At 41.9% G+C, this 19,286-nt stretch overlaps 1 protein-coding gene across 6 annotated transcripts in view; it reads left to right on the forward strand.

Annotated features, from left to right (window-relative positions):
* Positions 1–19,286, forward strand: part of MED25 (mediator complex subunit 25) — a 24,526-nt gene continuing 5,240 nt past the window's right edge. For 2 of the 6 annotated variants that reach the window (XM_042474517.1, XM_042474518.1), the window contains exons 1-15: positions 1,125–1,492; positions 2,726–2,871; positions 4,358–4,403; positions 5,948–6,072; positions 7,078–7,176; positions 9,129–9,249; positions 10,991–11,147; positions 11,972–12,102; positions 12,204–12,294; positions 14,291–14,487; positions 14,694–14,816; positions 14,912–14,997; positions 16,617–16,674; positions 17,695–17,802; positions 18,428–18,601. In XM_042474517.1, the coding sequence (XP_042330451.1) occupies positions 1,490–1,492; positions 2,726–2,871; positions 4,358–4,403; positions 5,948–6,072; positions 7,078–7,176; positions 9,129–9,249; positions 10,991–11,147; positions 11,972–12,102; positions 12,204–12,294; positions 14,291–14,487; positions 14,694–14,816; positions 14,912–14,997; positions 16,617–16,674; positions 17,695–17,802; positions 18,428–18,601 (1,665 nt within the window). In that variant the 5' untranslated portion in view covers positions 1,125–1,489. Of the gene's footprint in view, positions 72–1,124; positions 1,493–2,725; positions 2,872–4,357; positions 4,404–5,947; positions 6,073–7,077; positions 7,177–9,128; positions 9,250–10,990; positions 11,148–11,971; positions 12,103–12,203; positions 12,295–14,290; positions 14,488–14,693; positions 14,817–14,911; positions 14,998–16,616; positions 16,675–17,694; positions 17,803–18,427; positions 18,602–19,286 lie in introns of those variants that run through there. The other 4 variants (XM_042474516.1, XM_042474512.1, XM_042474513.1 and 1 more) reach the window with 4 other exon arrangements.

Below are 19,286 nucleotides of genomic sequence, written 5' to 3' on the forward strand. Positions count from 1 at the left end.
GAGGACGGACCCGAAAGGGAGCACTTCCGGCTGCTATTGGATAAGCAAAGGAACCCGGATGTCAGCGTTTGGTAGGGCAAAGTCTGTGTGGGTGATGTTTGTTGGGGAAAGGGAGGCAGAATGGGTGACGTTCCAAAACCATCCACACTGCAGAATGAAAGCGGTTTGGCACCGGTTTAACTATCCACAGGCTCTACCCTGCTGCAGGATCCTGGGATTTGTAGTTTGCTTTAACTGCTCTGGCTCAGTATTGTGTTGTATATTGGACTGATTTTTAGATGTGATTGTTTTTAGATGCTTTGATTGTTTGGTAACAGAAAAGCAGGGGATAAGTAAAGTTTTTATTATTTATTATTATTTTAGTGCTGTGGAATCCTGGGAATGAAGTTAAAGCAGTGTCGAATGCAATTCGATGCCGCTTTAACTACTATGGCTCAGTGCTGTGGAATCCTGGGATTTGTAGTTTTGGTGAGGTGCTTCTCCAAACCACAAATCCCAAAATTCTGCAGGATAGAAGCTGCATTTGCACTGCAGAAATGATGCAAGGTTTTTTTAATTGCTTTAACCGCTATGGCTCAGTGCTGTTGAATCTTGGGATTTGTAGTTTGGTGAGTATTAAGCCTGGTGAGTTCAAGACTCTAGTGCCTCACCAATCCCAGGATTCTGTAGGATAGAGACTGTATCTGCACTGCAGAAATAATGCAGGTTGACAACACTTTAACTGCCAAGGCTCAATCCCATGGAATCCTGTGATTTGTAGTATGTTCTATCACCATTGGTCTCTGAGAGAGAAGACTAAATGTGTCACAAAACTACAAATCCCAGAATTCCATAGCATTGAGCTATGGCAGTTAAAGCAGAGTCAAACTGCATTATTTCTGCAGCACAGGTGCAGCCAGAGCCATGGCAGATTAATCAGTGTCAAACTGCTTTAATTAATTAATTAATGGATACATTCATCAGCTTTATCTGCATTGCAGAAATAATCCAGTTTGAGACCTCTTTAACTGCCCTGGCTTTTTAGTGCTATGGAATCCTGGGATTTGTAGTTTGTTGTGGCACCAGTGCTCTCTGAGAGAGAAGACTAAATGTTTCACAAAACTACAGTTCCCGGAATTCCATAGCATTGAGCCATAGCAGTTAAAGTGGTATCAAACTGGATTATTTCTGCAGTGCACATGCAGCCTTTTTGAGGTTTTGGGGCAGTATTGTATATTCATGTTAACAAAACCCCAAGTTCTCCCATGATTCCACAGAACTGGGCCATAGCAGTTAAAGCGATAACAAACTGCATCATTTCTGCAGTGCAGATGCAACTTCTATCCTACAAAAATTCACAAAGTGGGGTATGTCCTGGATGTGGTGGAACAATCCAGTGGGGCGGTGAGGGTCAGAGGAGGTACCAGAGGGGCAGTGAGTGGCAAAGGGGGATGGCAGTTAAAGTATTGGTGCACAAGAAAGACAAGGGGAACCAACAGCCTTGAGGACCATGGTAAGAATGAGAGTTGCATGAAACTTCCTTTAAGAGTCCCCTAAAACCACCACAAAGCCTCAGTTGATACGGTGGTGTCTCCTGCTTTTCACCGGTCCATGCAAACTCACTCTATTAGCCATGTCTTTCACTAGTGATAGCACCAGCATTTGGGAATCTCTTGCAAGGCTTGGGTCCAGGACATCATTTCTATGGCTTGGAGTGGTACCATTTTAGGGCAGACTGACTGACCGACCGAAGCAAGGGATTAGAGCACGTGGCAGTAGGGGAAAAGTGGCAGCAAAAAGGAGGTTTGCCAGGACTTGTTCCTGTTTCTTTTCATTAGATAGGCTGAGAAAAGAGGTAGCATAAGAAGTAATAAGGAGTATCTAGGGTCAGTTCTTGGAAAGAGTCCTTTGTCTTGGAGCAGCTTCTGTAATCAAAATATCTCCCTTTCCCTAGCCATACCAGTTTCCAGTCCAGAGCATGTGGCTGCCTCTGAAAACCCATTGTATATACTGACTGTGCCCCTCTCTGTCTCGACAAAGAAGAATCTAGAGTCATTCCTCACCAGGGGAAAGGTTCTTCCTTTGCACCTGGTCACTTTGAGAGCAGCAACCGAGCAGCTTGCTAAGCAGTAACCAAGAAGCTTTTAGCCTTTGCTGTAAGGCCAAAATGATTGAGAGGTTACTGCTCAGCCAGATGCTCGATTGCTGCTCCCTTTGACCAGGTGCAAAGGGAGCAGTGACCAAGCAGCTAGTTGAACAGTGATCGAGAAGCCTCTCGCTTGTGCCAGCATTTACCGCAAGATTGGCACAGTTGATAGGCTTCTTGGTCACTGCTTCACCAGCTGCTTGGTTGCTGCTCCCAAGGTGACTGCATGTAAAGGGAGTAGCGACCATGATTGGTTGTTTTAACCACTGCTCTAGTTGGATTTGCAGTCTTGGATTTCTGACAAAAATGTAGATTGCTTGCCCCTCTCTGCTCCACACATCAATCTGTCCTTAACCTTATCGAGGTTCACTTCATTTTGAATCACTTCTGTTCCTGTTATCTATGTCTCAGTTTCTTCCTCCCTTTTTCTCTCACTTGTTTACATTTGACCAGAGCCTGCATCAGTCTTGTGTTTTTATACAGTGGTCATTTTAATACTGAATTAAAGTAAAATACTGTAGTTATGGATTGTTGGCCTTGCCTCTTGTTATTATTTTGTTGCCATGCTGATGCTGTATATCTGCATCTCATCATCGATAGCTGGAGGAGATGGTGGTGCCAACACTGGACATGCCTGCTCAGCCTATGGGAATGGTTGCTGATGTAGTCTTCGTCATTGAGGGTACTGCCAACCTTGGGCCCTACTTTGAGTCATTGCGGAAGCACTACCTTCTTCCTGCCATTGAGTGAGTGTTCTTGGTATACTGGGATTTAACAGTGACTTCATTTGCTTTGTTGCCTAGAAAGACAACCATGAGAGAGAGAATGCTGGGAAAATCTTTATTTTGAGGAGAAAGGTTACTATGTTGTAAAAATTTGATCATGTACTCTCTTAGGGAAGTATTATAATACATTATTCGGTTTTAGTTACAGAATCCCTGCTTCTAATGAGTGTGACTCATTAAGCAGGTGAATTAGTTTGGACTTAAACTGGACAGTCATATTCATAGCATGCACATGAATAATCTGTTCTTTCACGTTTGTAAAATAAACTGTTTGGCATGCTGGATAAGCAAGTGAAGTATTGTAAAATGCATTAAATTCTAAAGAGGCTACACAAATCAGTAATACTTGATTGTGCCAATAGGTCACTACTTATCACAAATTGGAACAGTAATTCGGAATGGTTGTGGTTTTTCATACATAAATTTGCACTGGTTTAAAAGCAATGGCACTCATATGCACATATACATAGAACGTGGGTCAGGAGATTTTAGGCTTGCAAAGTCTACTTTCTTTTTACTAGATCCCTGAGGTTCAACAACCAAAGACAAGTGCAACTGGCTCAGGCAGTTGGGCATGTGCTAAGAATTAAGGACATAGGCTAATAATTAAGAAACACAATGCCTCTAATCATATGTTCAGCCCTAGAATTTATGGTCAACGCAAGAGCCAAATGTACTAGTCCTTTCATTCAAAAATGTATACCAGATTCCACGTAAGACAGTTGTTTTAGCAACTGTATTCAATGCAGAAAAGCTATTTAGTTGTTCCTTTTGAATGGGGCCAGAATTCTTTGTTGATTTATTGCAAATTGAAGAGCAACCTGTACATAACTGGTCTACCTTCTGTCCTAGAGTAAACCATACTTAATTTACTGTCTTGTTCTGAATAAAAATGCAGGGGTATGTGATGTTTAATATGCACAGTATTATGGTCTGTCTGGAAAGAGGTTCAATTGAAATCAGTAAGACTTACATATGAGTAAGAGTGCTTAGATATGAGGAGCATGGGAGTAAAATAACAGTGCAAAAAGTGTTTTCTCCATTAAATAAATGTGTACATGCTTGCTAACCTTATTGTTGTGTGCCAGATCCTAAATGTGTAATCTCAGGATATGCAGAGAAAGTAAGCTGAAGGAAAAAGAAGTGTGTAGGATTAAATGAAGCAATAAGTTGACTCATATGTATATGTGATCTAAGTTTAGGTACAAACAAAATATGAAGACAGCTGATATGTTTACAGTTCTTTTTATTCTTGCAAAATGATCAGGTAATATGCATAGTGACTAACTGAACTAGAAAGACAGTCATGAAAAGTAATCCTGTGGTTTTACTACTTCTTTTTTGGAGTAAGTAATGATGACTGTCTTCCATAAGTTTAGGTGTTGTGTTTAGTGTGAAGCAATCCTTTCCCATTTTTGGCCAGCTGAAATCTCTCTTTTATTTCTAGGTATTTTAATGGTGGTCCCCCAGCTGAAACAGACTTTGGAGGAGATGTGAGTGCATGAACATGCTTTTGAAATTGTTTGTGAAAGAGAGAATTGAGTGGGCTTTGGAGAGCCCCTCACTTTGGGTGTGCTTTCTTTCTGTTCTAAGAGTTTTGTGGGCTGCGAAGCGATGTATAGATCCTTTGAATAAATAAATGGATCAGCTTGACAGCTACTAAAATTAAATTTTTTTGTTAGGTTGCTTAGGGCTTTGTGGTTTTAATACTTTCCTAAACAAAATTGCCCCATCAATTTCCTCCAAACAGCAAAATTCACTGTTTGGAAAAACAGGGAGAGAACAGTGTGTACTTGGGAGCAGCTAGTGTCACTTTAAGAATTATGTGGGACTTGAAGGCGAAATCAGAAGCTGTAATTCATGGGTTTTCTGGAATGTGAAGCAAACTCTAATTGTCCGGAACAAGGAATAAAAAATAAATATATTCCAAAATAGAAGCTTCTACTTCCGTATATAATTGTTTCTAAATATTCTGTGGTAACTTTTGTGTTTTGCTACTAACAAATAAATCACAGTTCAGCATTATTTGCTGCATGAAGCTGCCTCGGCTTGAACCAGCAGAACAGACACTGTTAATAATTCTTCTTGCCCTCTGTAGGCCTGAATAGACACATAAAGCATACTTCTTTAGAGGGTTGGCGTGTCCTCTGGAAAAGAATTTTATCATCCAGAGGAGGGGTTGTTGGTGTTAACTATATTATAAGAAAACAAACCATCACCACAAATTAGGCAGTGAAGCTGGCTTGTGTCTTAAAGATTATGGTCCACAATGCAGTGCTTGTAGGCTTCCCCACACTTTTATTATTAGGTGAAGTCTCTATGTGAGCAGGAGGTAAATGGGTGGGGTAGAAGAAGAGAAATGGTATTATTTATGTGGCCAGGTTTTTTAAAAAAATTCAATAAGGTGTGAATACTTGCATTGATGTTAACATTGCACACATGAATGTACTGACATACTGTTGTGCAACTTTTGAGTGTTGATATTGCCCGGGTTATAAGAGCTAATTTTTTCATGACCAAAGTAAATGCAAACGTTTTCTTACTTATTGACCATATTGGATGTGGCTTCTGAGATTTGAAGTTCAAAATGTATGAAGGGTCAAAGATTCTCCATCTTGGCTATGGATGTACAGCACACTAGTGAATCTATAGCCTGGATGCTTATGCACACTCAGCCAGCGGTCTGTAATTGGATATTTAGTCATGATAGATCTAGCTACTGAGATAAGCAAACAAGGTGCTTTGCTTGGCTGCTGGGAAGGCTGCCCTGATCTGAGATCTCAAAACCCTTCCCAATGTTATCATTGCCTGAGTTGCCTCTTTTACCATCAAAGCAAATAACTTGCTCTCTTACAAAGACAGCATATCTGATGGTTGCATTGGTTGCTGGTCTAAAAGCCAAGGCCCTGATTGACACAGACATAGCTAAGCAGAAGCCAATGTCTCTATTCATACAAGTCTTGTCTCTAAAAAAAAACACTTGCCTCCAAATAAGCCTATCTAACCAACTTTTCTCTCCCAATTTTCTCTCCTGCAGTATGGAGGTACCCAGTACAGCCTGGTGGTATTCAACACAGTGGATTGCGCACCTGAGTCATATGTTCAATGCCATGCACCAACCAGCAGTGCTTATGAATTTGTCACATGGCTTGACAGCATTCAGTGAGTTTGGGAATGCACGTGATGTTCTATATCCATTCTGTTTAATTATACATTTGAGGCTTCAGTGTATAAGGGCTTGGAACAGGAGAGGAATCCAATTCCTTAGCTCTTGACTTGTTGGGATTAGAAAATATGATTTAGCAGGTGGGTCTGCCAAATAGTTGGAGAAATAATAACTATTGCTCCAGTTTGACTGCTGTCAATGTGAGCCCAAGCCCTATCATGCTGTTTTCTTTCAGGACTGATATAAGGCTCTGGTATAGATGTTGTATGTCTGATGGGTGTGTGTAACCTCCGGGTTACACAGGGTTCTTCCCTCCTTTTATATATACAGTCACCCCTAATTTTTCATGGGGGATCTGTTCTGGACCCCCCCCCCCATGAGAAATCACAAGCCCATATGCTTGAATGGCCACACGCTCCTGTGTACGCGTCATGGGGCATGCACCATTTTCCCCCTCAGTGCTTGCTGTTCATGAAAGACTGAGGGGCACGAATGGCAAGACAACGGAAGCCAAGAGACAAGTGTAATACAGTCTGAGGCTTCTCTTTCCTCAGAACTCTTTAATCTTTGATCCTTATCTTGCCCCCAGTTCCTTTCCTAGTCCACTCACTTAATAAGTGACTCAGAAATGGGCTCACAGTATTCTTATTTATTAAATGTTTTAATATTTTTGGTAGTGTGCTTTTGATGTTGTTTTTATAAATTACTTCAAGCCACTTCTTTGTAAACGAGAAGAAATTTAACTTTTATTGGTTCTCAAATCTTGTTGTTTCAGTGTGTACAACCCTTCACTTGTTACAAACTGTCTTTGTTCCAGTTCCCTCACTGACCTGGTTTCCACCTGAAACTGTGTTTTATTTCTCTAAACACAAGTTCCAATAATGCCTCTTCATCAGTACTATAAATCCTGTGAAAGTCTAGATCAATTAACAAATAACATTCCCCCAAAACAAGGTGTCCTTGTACTGTTGATGTATTGTTTTTTGTCCTTCCAATCTAAGGTTTGTGGGTGGAGGCGGTGAGAGCTGCAGTCTCATCTCGGAAGGGCTCAGCACTGCCCTGCAACTCTTCGATGACTTCAAGAAGATGAGAGAACAAATGTAAGTGGAGAACAGGTTGGGGTGGACATGGAGGAAGAACGGAAAATCAGCATTCACCCAGCAAATGTGAAGTTTCCCATAAGTTTTTAATATTTGTGCATTATCATGACTCATGTTAAAACTGTGAAATCTTTCATTTTTGTCTTGTGGTTTCTCTGCAGCTGGAATTGTTTTGCAATGGCCAAAAAATATTGTGAAGCAAAAAATGAGAGTTTTTTTTCTCATTTTTAAAAAAAATTTGTCCATTTTTGCTGGAAAATCATAATGACTTATAAAAATGAAAAAGTGAGAAATGGGGTTGGTGGAGCATCTGTACCACTTAATGATACTTGTTTGAGTTTTTAAAATCGATGTTAAAGTGTTCTATGTTGAATTTGTAGGAAAACACTGAAGACTTAAATAAACACGTAGAACACAAAAAATGTCAGGTGCCCCCATGTTTGTGCTATGGAAATCTGATTCAGATGGTGCTGTTTTCTGAACATAGACAGCATAGCCTGACTCACATTGCCACAGCACAATCCTATAAGCTTCTTTTCAGAAGAACCCTTAAGTTCAGTGGGGCTTACTTCCAGGTAAATGGGAATATGAATACATATGTAGAGAATTACTTGAATAAGATCTCTGACAGCACTGCCTGTTTCAGCAAACTGCATCTGAACTCCCACTTTTTGTCTGTTGCCAATGACAGTTTTTCTGAGCCAAAACGAAACAGAAGCTGTGAAAACTTTATTTGACTTTGAAGTAACTGTCCAGATTGGTTTGGAACAGTTAGACTGGTGCTATGAGGTTACACTCTTTCATTCCCCCCTTTATGAGATTGAGATCATATGTCAATCACCCTTCATGAAATTGCTCTGATTTCTGAAACAACAAACAACATAATGCAGGTTACCTCTAGAATGCTTGTGATTAGATCCAGAAAATGACACAGCTCTTACAGTGTCAATGGTTAGAATGTTACATTGGGCATTCGAAGATCCAGTCCCCACAGAGCCATGAAGATGATCAAGTGATCTTGGGCTAGTCACCAGTTTTCAGCCTGATGTATCTCAACGGGGTTGTTGTGAGAATGGAGTGCAAAGGGGGTGAGTTGTATCCAGTGCCTTTGGCTCATTGAAGGAGAAATAGGATATACGGTTGGCCCTTCATGTCCATGATGGTTCTGTTCCAGCTCAATGGATGCCTCCCTGTGGGTGACAAAAATGCAGGACCCCAAGTCCTGTTCTTCTCAGTGGCAACTGGATATGCACATGGCCATGCTAGTGTAGCCATTTGTGCGCACTACCTTTGGGGACAACGGGACAGGGCCTTCTGCGTATGCTCCAATCCATGGATGAAAAGCCTGCAGTTGGGGAGGGCCAACTGTACACAAAGCTAAACAAGAAATACAAAATTCAAAGACATAGCCATATTAGTCTGGAAAGTCAGTATGCAAAGGTTATCTTGTAGCAGCTTTGAGATTAACTAAAAGAAAGAAGCTGATAGCATGAACTTTTGTAACTTGAGCTGACTTCCTCGGGTGCAAGAAATTCAGAGTGTTGATCCAAAACCAACCTGTGTAATTGTGGGTGAATTTTCTGTTTTGGGAACATGTGTAGATACATTAAATGGATATGGATGTTCTATATTTCCATATAGCATCTCTTCATGCAAAACCATCCCAACAGACCTATTTGGAATATCAAGATAGGAAAAACACATAATAATGTGGTACTACATTAAGCCCCACTCAGATCTGAAGTACACCTTAACTGGAATTACTGGCCTAAATCCTATTGTTAGTCCCAACTAGAGTAAAGTCATTGAACTGGTTTAATTTAACTATGTGTAGATTTCCCACTCAATAGTTGACTGAATGAGTGGTTGAAACTAATAGGATTCCAGTCATTATTCCCCACCCAGGCTTCACCTGTATCTTGTGTCTCTTCTCTTGGTCTTTTCTCCCACAGAGGCCCAACACATAAAGTCTGCATCCTTATCTGTAACTCCCCGCCCTATCTGCTTCCTGCAGTGGAGAGTACCACATACTCTGGCTATACAACAGAGAACCTGGTGCAGAAAATTGGCGAGGTGAGCAGAGTTGCGTGGTGACAATCTTGGCTCTGGAACTGTGGGTGACATATGGTGGTATTTAAGGAATTCTTAACCACAAGCCTATCTCAGTCTTCCCAAATAGCAAATAATTAGAACAGTGGCTTTAAGGTATGGGATTCCCAGTAAGCAGGATAATGGGTGAACCTAATAGTTTAAAATTGAAGAGCCTTAAAAGTTGGAACTCATAGAATCATAGAGTTGGAAGAGACCACAAGGGCCATCCAGTCTAACCCCCTGCCATGCCAGAACTCCCAATCAAAGCATCTCCGATAGATGGCCATCTAGCCTTTACTTAAAGACCTGCAAAGGAGACTCCAGCACACTCCAAGGGAATGTGTTCCATTGTCAGAAAGCTCCTACTGTCAGGAAGTTCCTCCTAATGTTTAGGTGGAATCTCTTTTCCTGTGGTTTGCATCCATTGTTCTGTGTTCTAGTCTCTGGAGCAGCAGAAAACAAGCTTGCTCCATCCTCAGTGTGACACCCCTTCAAATACTTAAACAGGACTATCCTATCACCTCTTAACTGTCTCTTCCTTGATGAAATTCAAATGTCCAGTGGATGAGAATGGAGAGTGCTTAAAGCCAAGAATCCTGTGTTGTGAAGGATCAGGCTGACACTGGCTACTGGTCATGGTGGTAATATATTTTCTCCAATACCAGAGTCACTGTGCTTCTGTATATTAGTTGTATCTTAGTTGCTGGTGGACATAGGCATGAAGGTGCTATGTACTTATGGGCTTCCCATAGACAATTGATGGATCGTTGTGTGAACAGAAACTGGGTTGGTTGCCTTTAATCTGATCCAGTAGGGCTCTTATGTTTTTATGTTTTGTTGGGGAAAAATTGAAGAGAGGAATTAGACATATTACTAAGACATCCCTTGAAAAGAACATTGTGTCTGTCACTTATCTGTTTCAGCACCTGTTCAAGAAATCTGTCCCTTCCCCATAATTTCTAAAACCAGGAAAATCCAAGATGCAGCCTTCCACACTTCAGTAGTTCATGAAGAAGAACAAATATGTCCACATACAGTTCCATGGATAAGTACAGTTGACATAGTCACCTAAGTACACAAACTGCTGACATGAGTCAGTTCCTGGGATGAGTTTGTGATGACTGATCATGTATTACAGATACAGAGATGAAAATTACTTAAGCAAGGAATGCTTGCAGGCTTAATCAGACTTGGCAATAAATGAACTTGCTATTTCAGAGTTAAAACAAGACTGTATTCTTTTGCAGTTCTGAATTAATGTTTTTAATCTTCAGTGCATGGTGAAATTTTGCCTGTATTATTCCACCTTTGATTTTTAACAATATACTTTTGAAGGAAAACTGTTTTCTAGTTAACCGTTTGCAATTTTGAATGCTGATTCAGTGCTTTATAAATAAAGGTTAATAATAATAATAATAATAATAATAATAATAATAATTCTGGACACTAGGATTCATATCCTCGTTTGGACATGGAAATCCACTGGGTGGCCATGGGCAAGTCTCACACCCTCAGTCTCAGAAGAAGGCAAAGGCAAATCCCCTCTGAACAAATCTTGCCAAGGATACCCCGTGATAGGTTCACCATAGGGTCTCCATAAGATGGAAGTGACTTGAAGGCATACAAGACCTACAAGAAGTAAAACTAGGATTTTTTTTTTAAGTCAAGTCTAGGTGAAGAGAAGTGTTATGCCTTTTTTGCTCAACCTTCTTTTTTCCTCCAGCGTGGGATCCACTTTTCCATTATCTCCCCACGGAAGCTGCCAGCTCTGCGTGCTCTGTTTGAGAAGGCTGTGACAGGAGGTATGTTAGAGGCCCAGCTCAAAGACTACAGCCAGGACCCTCGGCATATGATCCTCATCCGTGGCATGGTCCTCCCAGGTAAGCAACTGGCCTGAAAGTGTGTAGTTGGCTGGTGCTAGCATTGTGTTGGCTTGGAGTAATGGAACAGACCTGAGGGGACATTTTCCATCTCATCCTCCAGACAGACTCCTTAAGCAATTTTGCTGCACATTCTGTGAGTTTAGACAATTTAGCTGCCAAGAAAAGTTCACTGGAAGTAGAGGGGAGACCATTTTATATCAGCACAACTTAACACAGGCCCAAAACACATGGGACAAGAAGTGGCTTCCGGCTGCTTTAGGGCCGTGACATATGGATATCACCGTATGATTTTCAGGTGGTCTCATATCTTGGCTTAACTTAGCATGGGCCATGCATCTTAGGCCCTACAGTTTTGTATCAAGATTCTCAGATTGGCTGGTTGATTGGAAATGCAAACCCTACCTTTTCGCTTATATGCTCAGGCTGGTTGGTAACCTTGAACAAAATGCACATGTACTAAATTTATACATAAATTTCATGATAATGATGTCAAACTTAACCAGGAGTGGTGAAAGTGTGACCCACCAGATGCTGTTGGATTATAATTCCTGTCAGGCCTAGTAAATATAGTGGGTGATTGGGAAGGCTAGCAGTTAGAGTCTAACAAAATTTGGAGAAGACACATCTGTCCACTGAAAAGTAGAAAATGGTGACTTAATTCTTCTGCTGCAGGCAGTTAGATGTTTCCTGCATTAGCACCAGAACTGGGCGACTGTATTTGTGTGTACGCGAGCAAGATAGAATGTGGGGAGGAGGAGAAGGTAGAGGAATGTACACTTCTTGTTGATGACTGATACTACCCTTTGCTTCTTTGTTGGCAGTAGGAGGAGGAACTACTCCCAATACTCTGCAGCCCAAACAGGCTGTTCCCCAGCCCCAGCTTCCCCCTGTGCCAGCACAGCTCCCTGCTGCCCCACCACAAGCTATGCCAGCAGTTTCTCAGCCATACCAGGTACATCTTTTGCCCCTAAAAGCTGGTGGGAAAAGGCTATTGCTTCCTAAAACTCATCCTAAAAACTAAAACTTCACTTTGACTTCTGCTGTCTGCTTTAGGTGGCATCATCCACAACTCTAACTGCTGCCCAGGCAGCTGCTCAGTCTGCTGTGGAAGCCGCCAAGAACCAGAAAGCCCAAGGCACCCGCTGTAAGTTCTTTTCTCCTTCTCAGAATGGTGATGTGATAATGGCACCTTGCCATTATCTTGATCAACACAGCAGAAAGAGGGTCTGTGAACGTTTACAAAGCAGTGCCATAATCACAAAAGGTCGACATGGGTTTCTGTGAAACAAGTCATACAAGACTAATCTAATTTACTTTTTTGATAAAATTATCAGCTTGATATAAGGAATGCTGTAGATATAACATATCTTAATTTCAGTAAGACCTTTGACAAGGTCCCCAATGATATTCTTGCAAACAGGCTAGTAAAATGTGGTCTAGACAATGTAATAGTTAGGTGGATTTGTAATTGGTTGATCAGCCAAACTCAAAGCGTGCTCAACAGTGGCTCCTCTTCATCCTGGAGAGAAGTGACTAGGGGGTTGCCATAGGGTTCTGTCCTGGGCCCAGTGTTATTCAACATCTTTATCAGTGACTTGGATGAAAAAATAGAGGGCATGCTTATCAAATTTGAAGATGACATCAAATTAGGAGGAGTAGCTAATACCCCAGAGGACAGGATCATAATTCAACATGACCTTAATGGATTAGAAAGCTGGGTCAAAACTAACAAAATGTATTTCAACAGTGAGAAATATAAGGTACTGCACTTAGGTAGAGAGAAAAAAAGAAATGCATAGATATAGGATAGGGGACACCTGGTTTAACAAACTACACGTGAAAGGAATCTAGGAGTCCTAGTAGACCACAGATTGAAAATGAGTCAACAGTGTGATGCAGCAGCTAAAAAAGCTAATGCGATTTTAGGCTGCATCAATGTAAGTATAGTGTCTAGATCAAGGAAAGTAATAGTGCCAGTCTATTCTACTTTGATTAGGCTTCACCTGGAATTCTGTGTCCAGTTCTGGACAGCACAATTCAAAAAGGATGTTGGGTCAAGAAATCATACCCTATGAGGAACGACTTAGGGAGCTGGGGATGTTTAGCCTGGAGAAGAGAAGGTTAAGAGGTGATATGATAGCCCTGTTTAAATATTTGAAGGGGTGTCATATTGAGGAGGGAGCAAACTTGTTTTCTGCTGCTCCCTAGACTAGGACATGGAACAATGGATGCAAACTACAGGAAAAGAGATTCCATCTAAACATTAGGAGGAGCTTCCTGACAGAGCTGTTCGACAGTGGAACACACTCACTCAAGGTGTTGTGGCGTTTCCTTCTCTGGAGTTTTTTAAACAGAGCTGGATGGCCATCTCTCATGGGTATTTTGATTATGAGGTCCATCATGACAGGGGGTTGGACTGGATGGCCCTTGTGGTCTCTTCCAACTCTGATTCTATGATTCTATAAGCAAAGGGTTAATATTTGGGTTAGGTTACATGTAAGGACAGCATCATGGAAAATCTGCAGAAAAACCATGAGAGACAATCAGCCAGTGGGGTAACCTATTTGGGAGGATGTGCAAAAACTGAAATACAAAGATGAGAGATTAGAAAAGCTGTTTCCACAAGATGCAAGAGAGCCTTCTTGGGACTGACACCAGGGTAGGAAAGGTGTTCCCTTCTTGCTGCTGCTAGGGAAGCATGAGCATGGGCTGGATAAAGAAGGTCCAGACTCCTAATTTCTCCATGAATGCAAGTGTAAGACCTTCTTGTATAGAATAAAAGATTTCCTAAAATATTTCCTCTCCATTCTCTGTTGTGTGCACCTGCACTCACTGCCTGCATGTGTGTGTTCCCATGACAGAGGAAGGAAAAGTCTCTGCAAAGCTAGAGGTGGGAAAAGGACAAGCTAAACACTTCAGTGACAGCACACTAAGTCACTGAACCTTGGGGGGACCAGTAATAGTGAGTGGTGGTAGCTGATAGAAATTCTGTGCTCCTGCTATTGAGATAGGGAGCAAAATCCAAACAGATGATGCAAAAAGGTATCTGTGATATTAGAGGAAGGAACAGTTAAAGTGAAGCTAGAACTAGCTGAAATTAAGGGTGGTAGTTTCTCATGCTTTCTCTTTCCTCTCCATAGTCACCCCCATGAACCCCATGCAGCCAGCCTTCAATCAAGCTCCCACACAGACACTCCCAGCAGGTTCAGTCCCAGCTTTGCCTCAAAAACTCCCTGCCACTTCTCCATCCAGCCTCGTCTCCACAGTAACCACAGGCTCTGGCCTTCTTGTTCAGCCACCCGTTCAAGCCCCTCCGCAGTCTGGTGCTTCAACCATGGTATGTATAGGTCCTGGCAGTTTGGAAGGGGAAGAAACACATTTCTCTGTACATACATAGTTTTTTCAGAATGTGGAGATGTTACTTTTTAAAAAAAGACCATGCTGACTGGGAATTGTTGTCCAAGAAAGTACCTTTTCTAACCCTTGCATGGTTGACTTACATATCACTATTTCCCATCTCTCTCTCTCTCTGCTTCTATCTAGCCCAGCGGTGTTCCCCCCAGCAGCATGGCAGTGACTCAGCCGGCACAGCCACAGATCGGAGCAACGCAGCAGTCAGTTACCAACAAGGTGATGGCGTGGAGTGGTGTGTTGGAATGGCAGGAGGTGAGAGCTGAATTGGGGAGGGCAGGAGCGCACTAAGAATAGGGAACCTTTAGCCTGACATGTTTTGACTGTCTGTCGCATCCTTCTTTCCTCAGAAGCCCAAGCCAGCTTCTGTGGATTCCAACACCAAGCTAACGCGTTCCCTGCCCTGCCAAGTATACGTCAATCAAGGAGAAAACTTGTGAGTGTCTGTTTTCTATCATTAAAAGATATGGAGGGGAGGGCACAGCTGTCAAGAAGCAGCACTATCACAGGAAAGGGGAAGCATGAATGTTTGAGGGAGAACGCCTGTTGTTGTGGGAGCAGAAGTAAGTTGAATATCAGCAGGTTAATGGAAGGAGGAGGAACATTCAAGAAAGGAGAGATGCATGCCAGCAATGTTGTGGGCATGAAACTCTTGACTCTGGCTCATCAGTGGCCTCACTGCAAGGTTTTGGGTTATTTTTTTTAAAGATGTGTGTAAAAATAGGTCCTTTGGGGCAGGAACACATGTTCCATGTCCAAGCTGCCATCACAATAGCAGACTCTTCAGTTTGGTGGGTGAGGGTATGTGTACTCTGAGAGATGCACTAAACCAAGAGTGGGGAACCTGTCGTTTTCCATGTACTGCTGGACTCCAGTTCCCATCAGTCCCAGCCAGCATAGCTAATGTCTAGAGAAGATGAACTTTTGGAGTCCAGTAATAGTTAAAGAGCCAAAGGTATTCCACCCCCCAAACTCTTGAGAACTGATGTGTGTGTGTGCTTTATTGTTTGAGATATTGGACTTTGTGGAATTTGGAGTAGAGGTTTTTTAGTGGTTGCAACTGTGAAATGGCCTCTCCAGGAAAGCCCACTGTTCTGGCTGATTTTTAGCGCATTGCCACCCAAATGAGGATAATTGAAATGTGTAGTACCCCCATTGCTATGTTTTTTTCTCTAAAATTAATTTATTGTTTTAATTAGTAATTATTAAATAGTTCGGTTAATTTAATAACTGAATTGTTTTAACAAGTGTGTTAAATACTTTTGTGGCTCAGCAGACTCTTGAGTATTTCAACAGGCAATTTGGTTAAACAAGTGAGTTCTGCAATAAAATCTTGCACTGTATAAAATCCTGCTTGGCATTTCAGTCAACCAACCCCCTTCCTGGATATTCTACAGTTGGACCCTGTATTATGCAAGATTGTATTATGTGGTTTCAGTGAAACACAGCCAAAAAAACAAGTTCTCTCTAGGCATCTTCTAGGTCCTCTAGTATGATTTTGTGGTATGCTTCTGCTGGAGGTTGACCATAGAGTCATGATGTAGAACTTAGTAATACATGGTCACTTTCTGGCAGAAGCATACCATAGAATTGTTCTGGAGGACATAGAGAGAAAACACTTTGTTCATATTAGATGAGAAAAATAACATTCCAGATTATATGCAATGTCATATTATGTGAAGGGTCCCAGAACAGATTCCTCACCTAACAGAGTCCAACTGCATTCTGTTCTTTTCTCCCATCTGGTTCTCTGTGTATGTCCCCAGCACCGCCAGTCAGCATTGCGTGGCGTCTCAGCATGCTCATTCCTGATTGGGCTCTTTATATGGATCCATCCCACTGACATTTTCTTCTCTTTAAAGATTATTTTTTCCATTTCTGCAAATGTTGGGAATTTCCCTGAGACTGCTGCTACCTTTGCTTTGGGTGTGAATAGGGCTGTTCTGACTGTCTCAGGGCTACCACACAGATAATTGAGTTCAGCATTTGGAGTATATGTTAATATAATCTTGGCCTTGATGAACAGCTGACTTCCCTCTCCTTTCTCTGATTCAGGAAGGCTGAGCAGTGGCCCCAGAAACTCATTATGCAGCTGATCCCGCAGCAGCTCTTGGTAAGCAAACTGCTTGTGCTAGCTTTGGGCATGGCTTGCTCTAATCCACATCATACTCCCTTAAAACACTGTCTGCCAACCACAGCTACTCAGAAGCTGTAGCACAATACCTTTTGTATCCAGCCATTATGCCTAGTGGTCTGGAATGATAAACAGTGTAGTCCAAGAACAAGTGGGGATCCATGGTTTGGAAAGATGGTAGATAAATCCAAGGAAAAATCTGGCTTCGAATTCAGTCTTGCTATCATTGATTGGTGTTGTTCTCATCCTGATTGCAGAGTGATAAAATGGTTACTGTTACAACCCTTCCATAAGGATGTAGGCACCGTGACAAGGGTAGGCCATGCAACATAAACATAAAGGACTGTAACCTGAGCTGTGTGGCATTTCCATCTAATTTCAGTTAGCATGGTAGATGTTGCATTGGAGATTTCTTTTTTGTATAGCCTGCCTGGCTAAGCACGGGCTTGCTAGCCATGGATTTGAGCATCTATGGATGGCAAGCCCCATTGGCCCTGATGGCAGTTCATGCACGCAGCCACACACAGCTATTGAAAACCACAGGACTTGAGGTCCCGTGGTTTTTGGCATCCATCAAGGGGCCCTGGAATGGAACCCCAGCTGATACTGTGGGCCAACTGTAATCTTTATCGTAAATGCTAGAAATGTAAACTATCATATTGTAAGTAAACTGTAGATATGACTTTGTTATCCAGCTCTGCTCAGCTGACAGCTGCTGGAACATCTGTGCCCTGGATAGGTCTTTCCTCCTCAAGCTTTCCATATGAGAAATGAATATGATACTGACATCTGTTGCATATTACATAAGTGATTCCTAGATGTTTTATAGGGTTTATATGCTCTTACCTTTTCAGATTTGCTTTTGGCAAAAGCCTGTGTTACAGAATTTTGTCTAAATTCAGCGCCCCTGTTTGTCAATAAATTACTTATGAGTTAAATTACTTGGAGAGTATGCAAGCTCATGATCCTGTTGGATTAACTACTATTGCTCTCTTACAGACAACACTGGGCCACCTGTTCCGAAACTCACGCATGGTTCAATTCCACTTCACCAACAAGGACCTGGAATCATTAAAAGGGCTCTACCGGATCATGGGCAATGGATTTGTAAGGCACTACAGGTGGTGTGGGGTGGATGGATGAGGTTGAGCTGCCCAGGAGAAGGTGAAATCTCCCCAGATATGGGTTGATCACAATTAGCGAGTCAGGTCAGCCAACTGGATTTTAGACCTTCTCTTTGATCATGAAACCAGACAAATAACTGGATGTTTTTAAAAATACATACAATACAACATAAATGCAAAATATATAACCAGGAGTGGGGAAGGGGTGCACACCCAGATGTTGGACTGCAGCTCCTATCAGCCCTAGACAACATAACCAGTGGTAACAGATCCATGGGATTGCAGTCCAGTAACATCTGGAAGACCATAGGTTTTCTGTCGCTGGTGTACACTATTGTCCCTGTTCTACTGAGAAGCTCTGTGCTCTTGAACCAGAATATTGATGGTGGTGTCAGTTGTTCATGGGTGAGCTTTCCTGCTCATAGGGGTGGAGTCTTGCCTTAGGGGATAATATCTGTCCCATATAGATGGGACTTCTTAGTCATGGGACAGACCTTTTATCTTGGGAAACAGACTTCTTAGAACTCTTTTGGCGTGGACTAGTTGATCATTAGGGGTAAAAATCTGCCAGGAAAGATTCTTTAGCAGATATGTTCTTGTTATATGAGCAGGCGGGCTGTGTTCACTTCCCTCACACTACTCCCTGTGAGGTGCGGGTGCTGATGCTACTGTATTCCTCCAAGAAGAAAATCTTCATGGGACTCATTCCCTATGATCAGAGCGGTTTCGTCAATGGCATTCGGCAGGTCATCACCAATCACAAGCAAGTTCAACAACAAAAGGTAGGCAGCTGACACCCAAGGCACCTTGGGGAAAGGACCCTGAGGATTTATTAACCAGACACATTGGATCTTGTTGAAATCTTTTTTCTTTCTAACACACCTTCTCCCATCTAAAGTTGATGCCATAACAGTAATAGCACAACGTTTCCCAGTACCACGGGTGTCATTTTTGCAGCATTTATTCTCATTTCTCAATAAGAATAGGAGTGAGATACTTTGATATTAAGCTATTCAGCATGAACTTTCTTTCAAGCACTTCAGCAATAGTTCTCAGCTTCCTTTAACATGTCTCTTGTGATACATTTTGGATTGGTAAAGGATTGGAGTTTTGCAGCAACTTGCTAGAGCTGACACCCAAGGCACCTTGGGGAAAGGACCCTGAGGATTTATTAACCAGACACATTGGATCTTGTTGAAATCTTTTTTCTTTCTAACACACCTTCTCCCATCTAAAGTTGATGCCATAACAGTAATAGCACAACGTTTCCCAGTACCACGGGTGTCATTTTTGCAGCATTTATTCTCATTTCTCAATAAGAATAGGAGTGAGATACTTTGATATTAAGCTATTCAGCATGAACTTTCTTTCAAGCACTTCAGCAATAGTTCTCAGCTTCCTTTAACATGTCTCTTGTGATACATTTTGGATTGGTAAAGGATTGGAGTTTTGCAGCAACTTGCTAGA

This window comes from Sceloporus undulatus, chromosome 6 (assembly GCF_019175285.1).
Source record: "Sceloporus undulatus isolate JIND9_A2432 ecotype Alabama chromosome 6, SceUnd_v1.1, whole genome shotgun sequence".
In the NCBI taxonomy this organism is placed as follows: Eukaryota; Metazoa; Chordata; class Lepidosauria; order Squamata; family Phrynosomatidae; genus Sceloporus; species Sceloporus undulatus.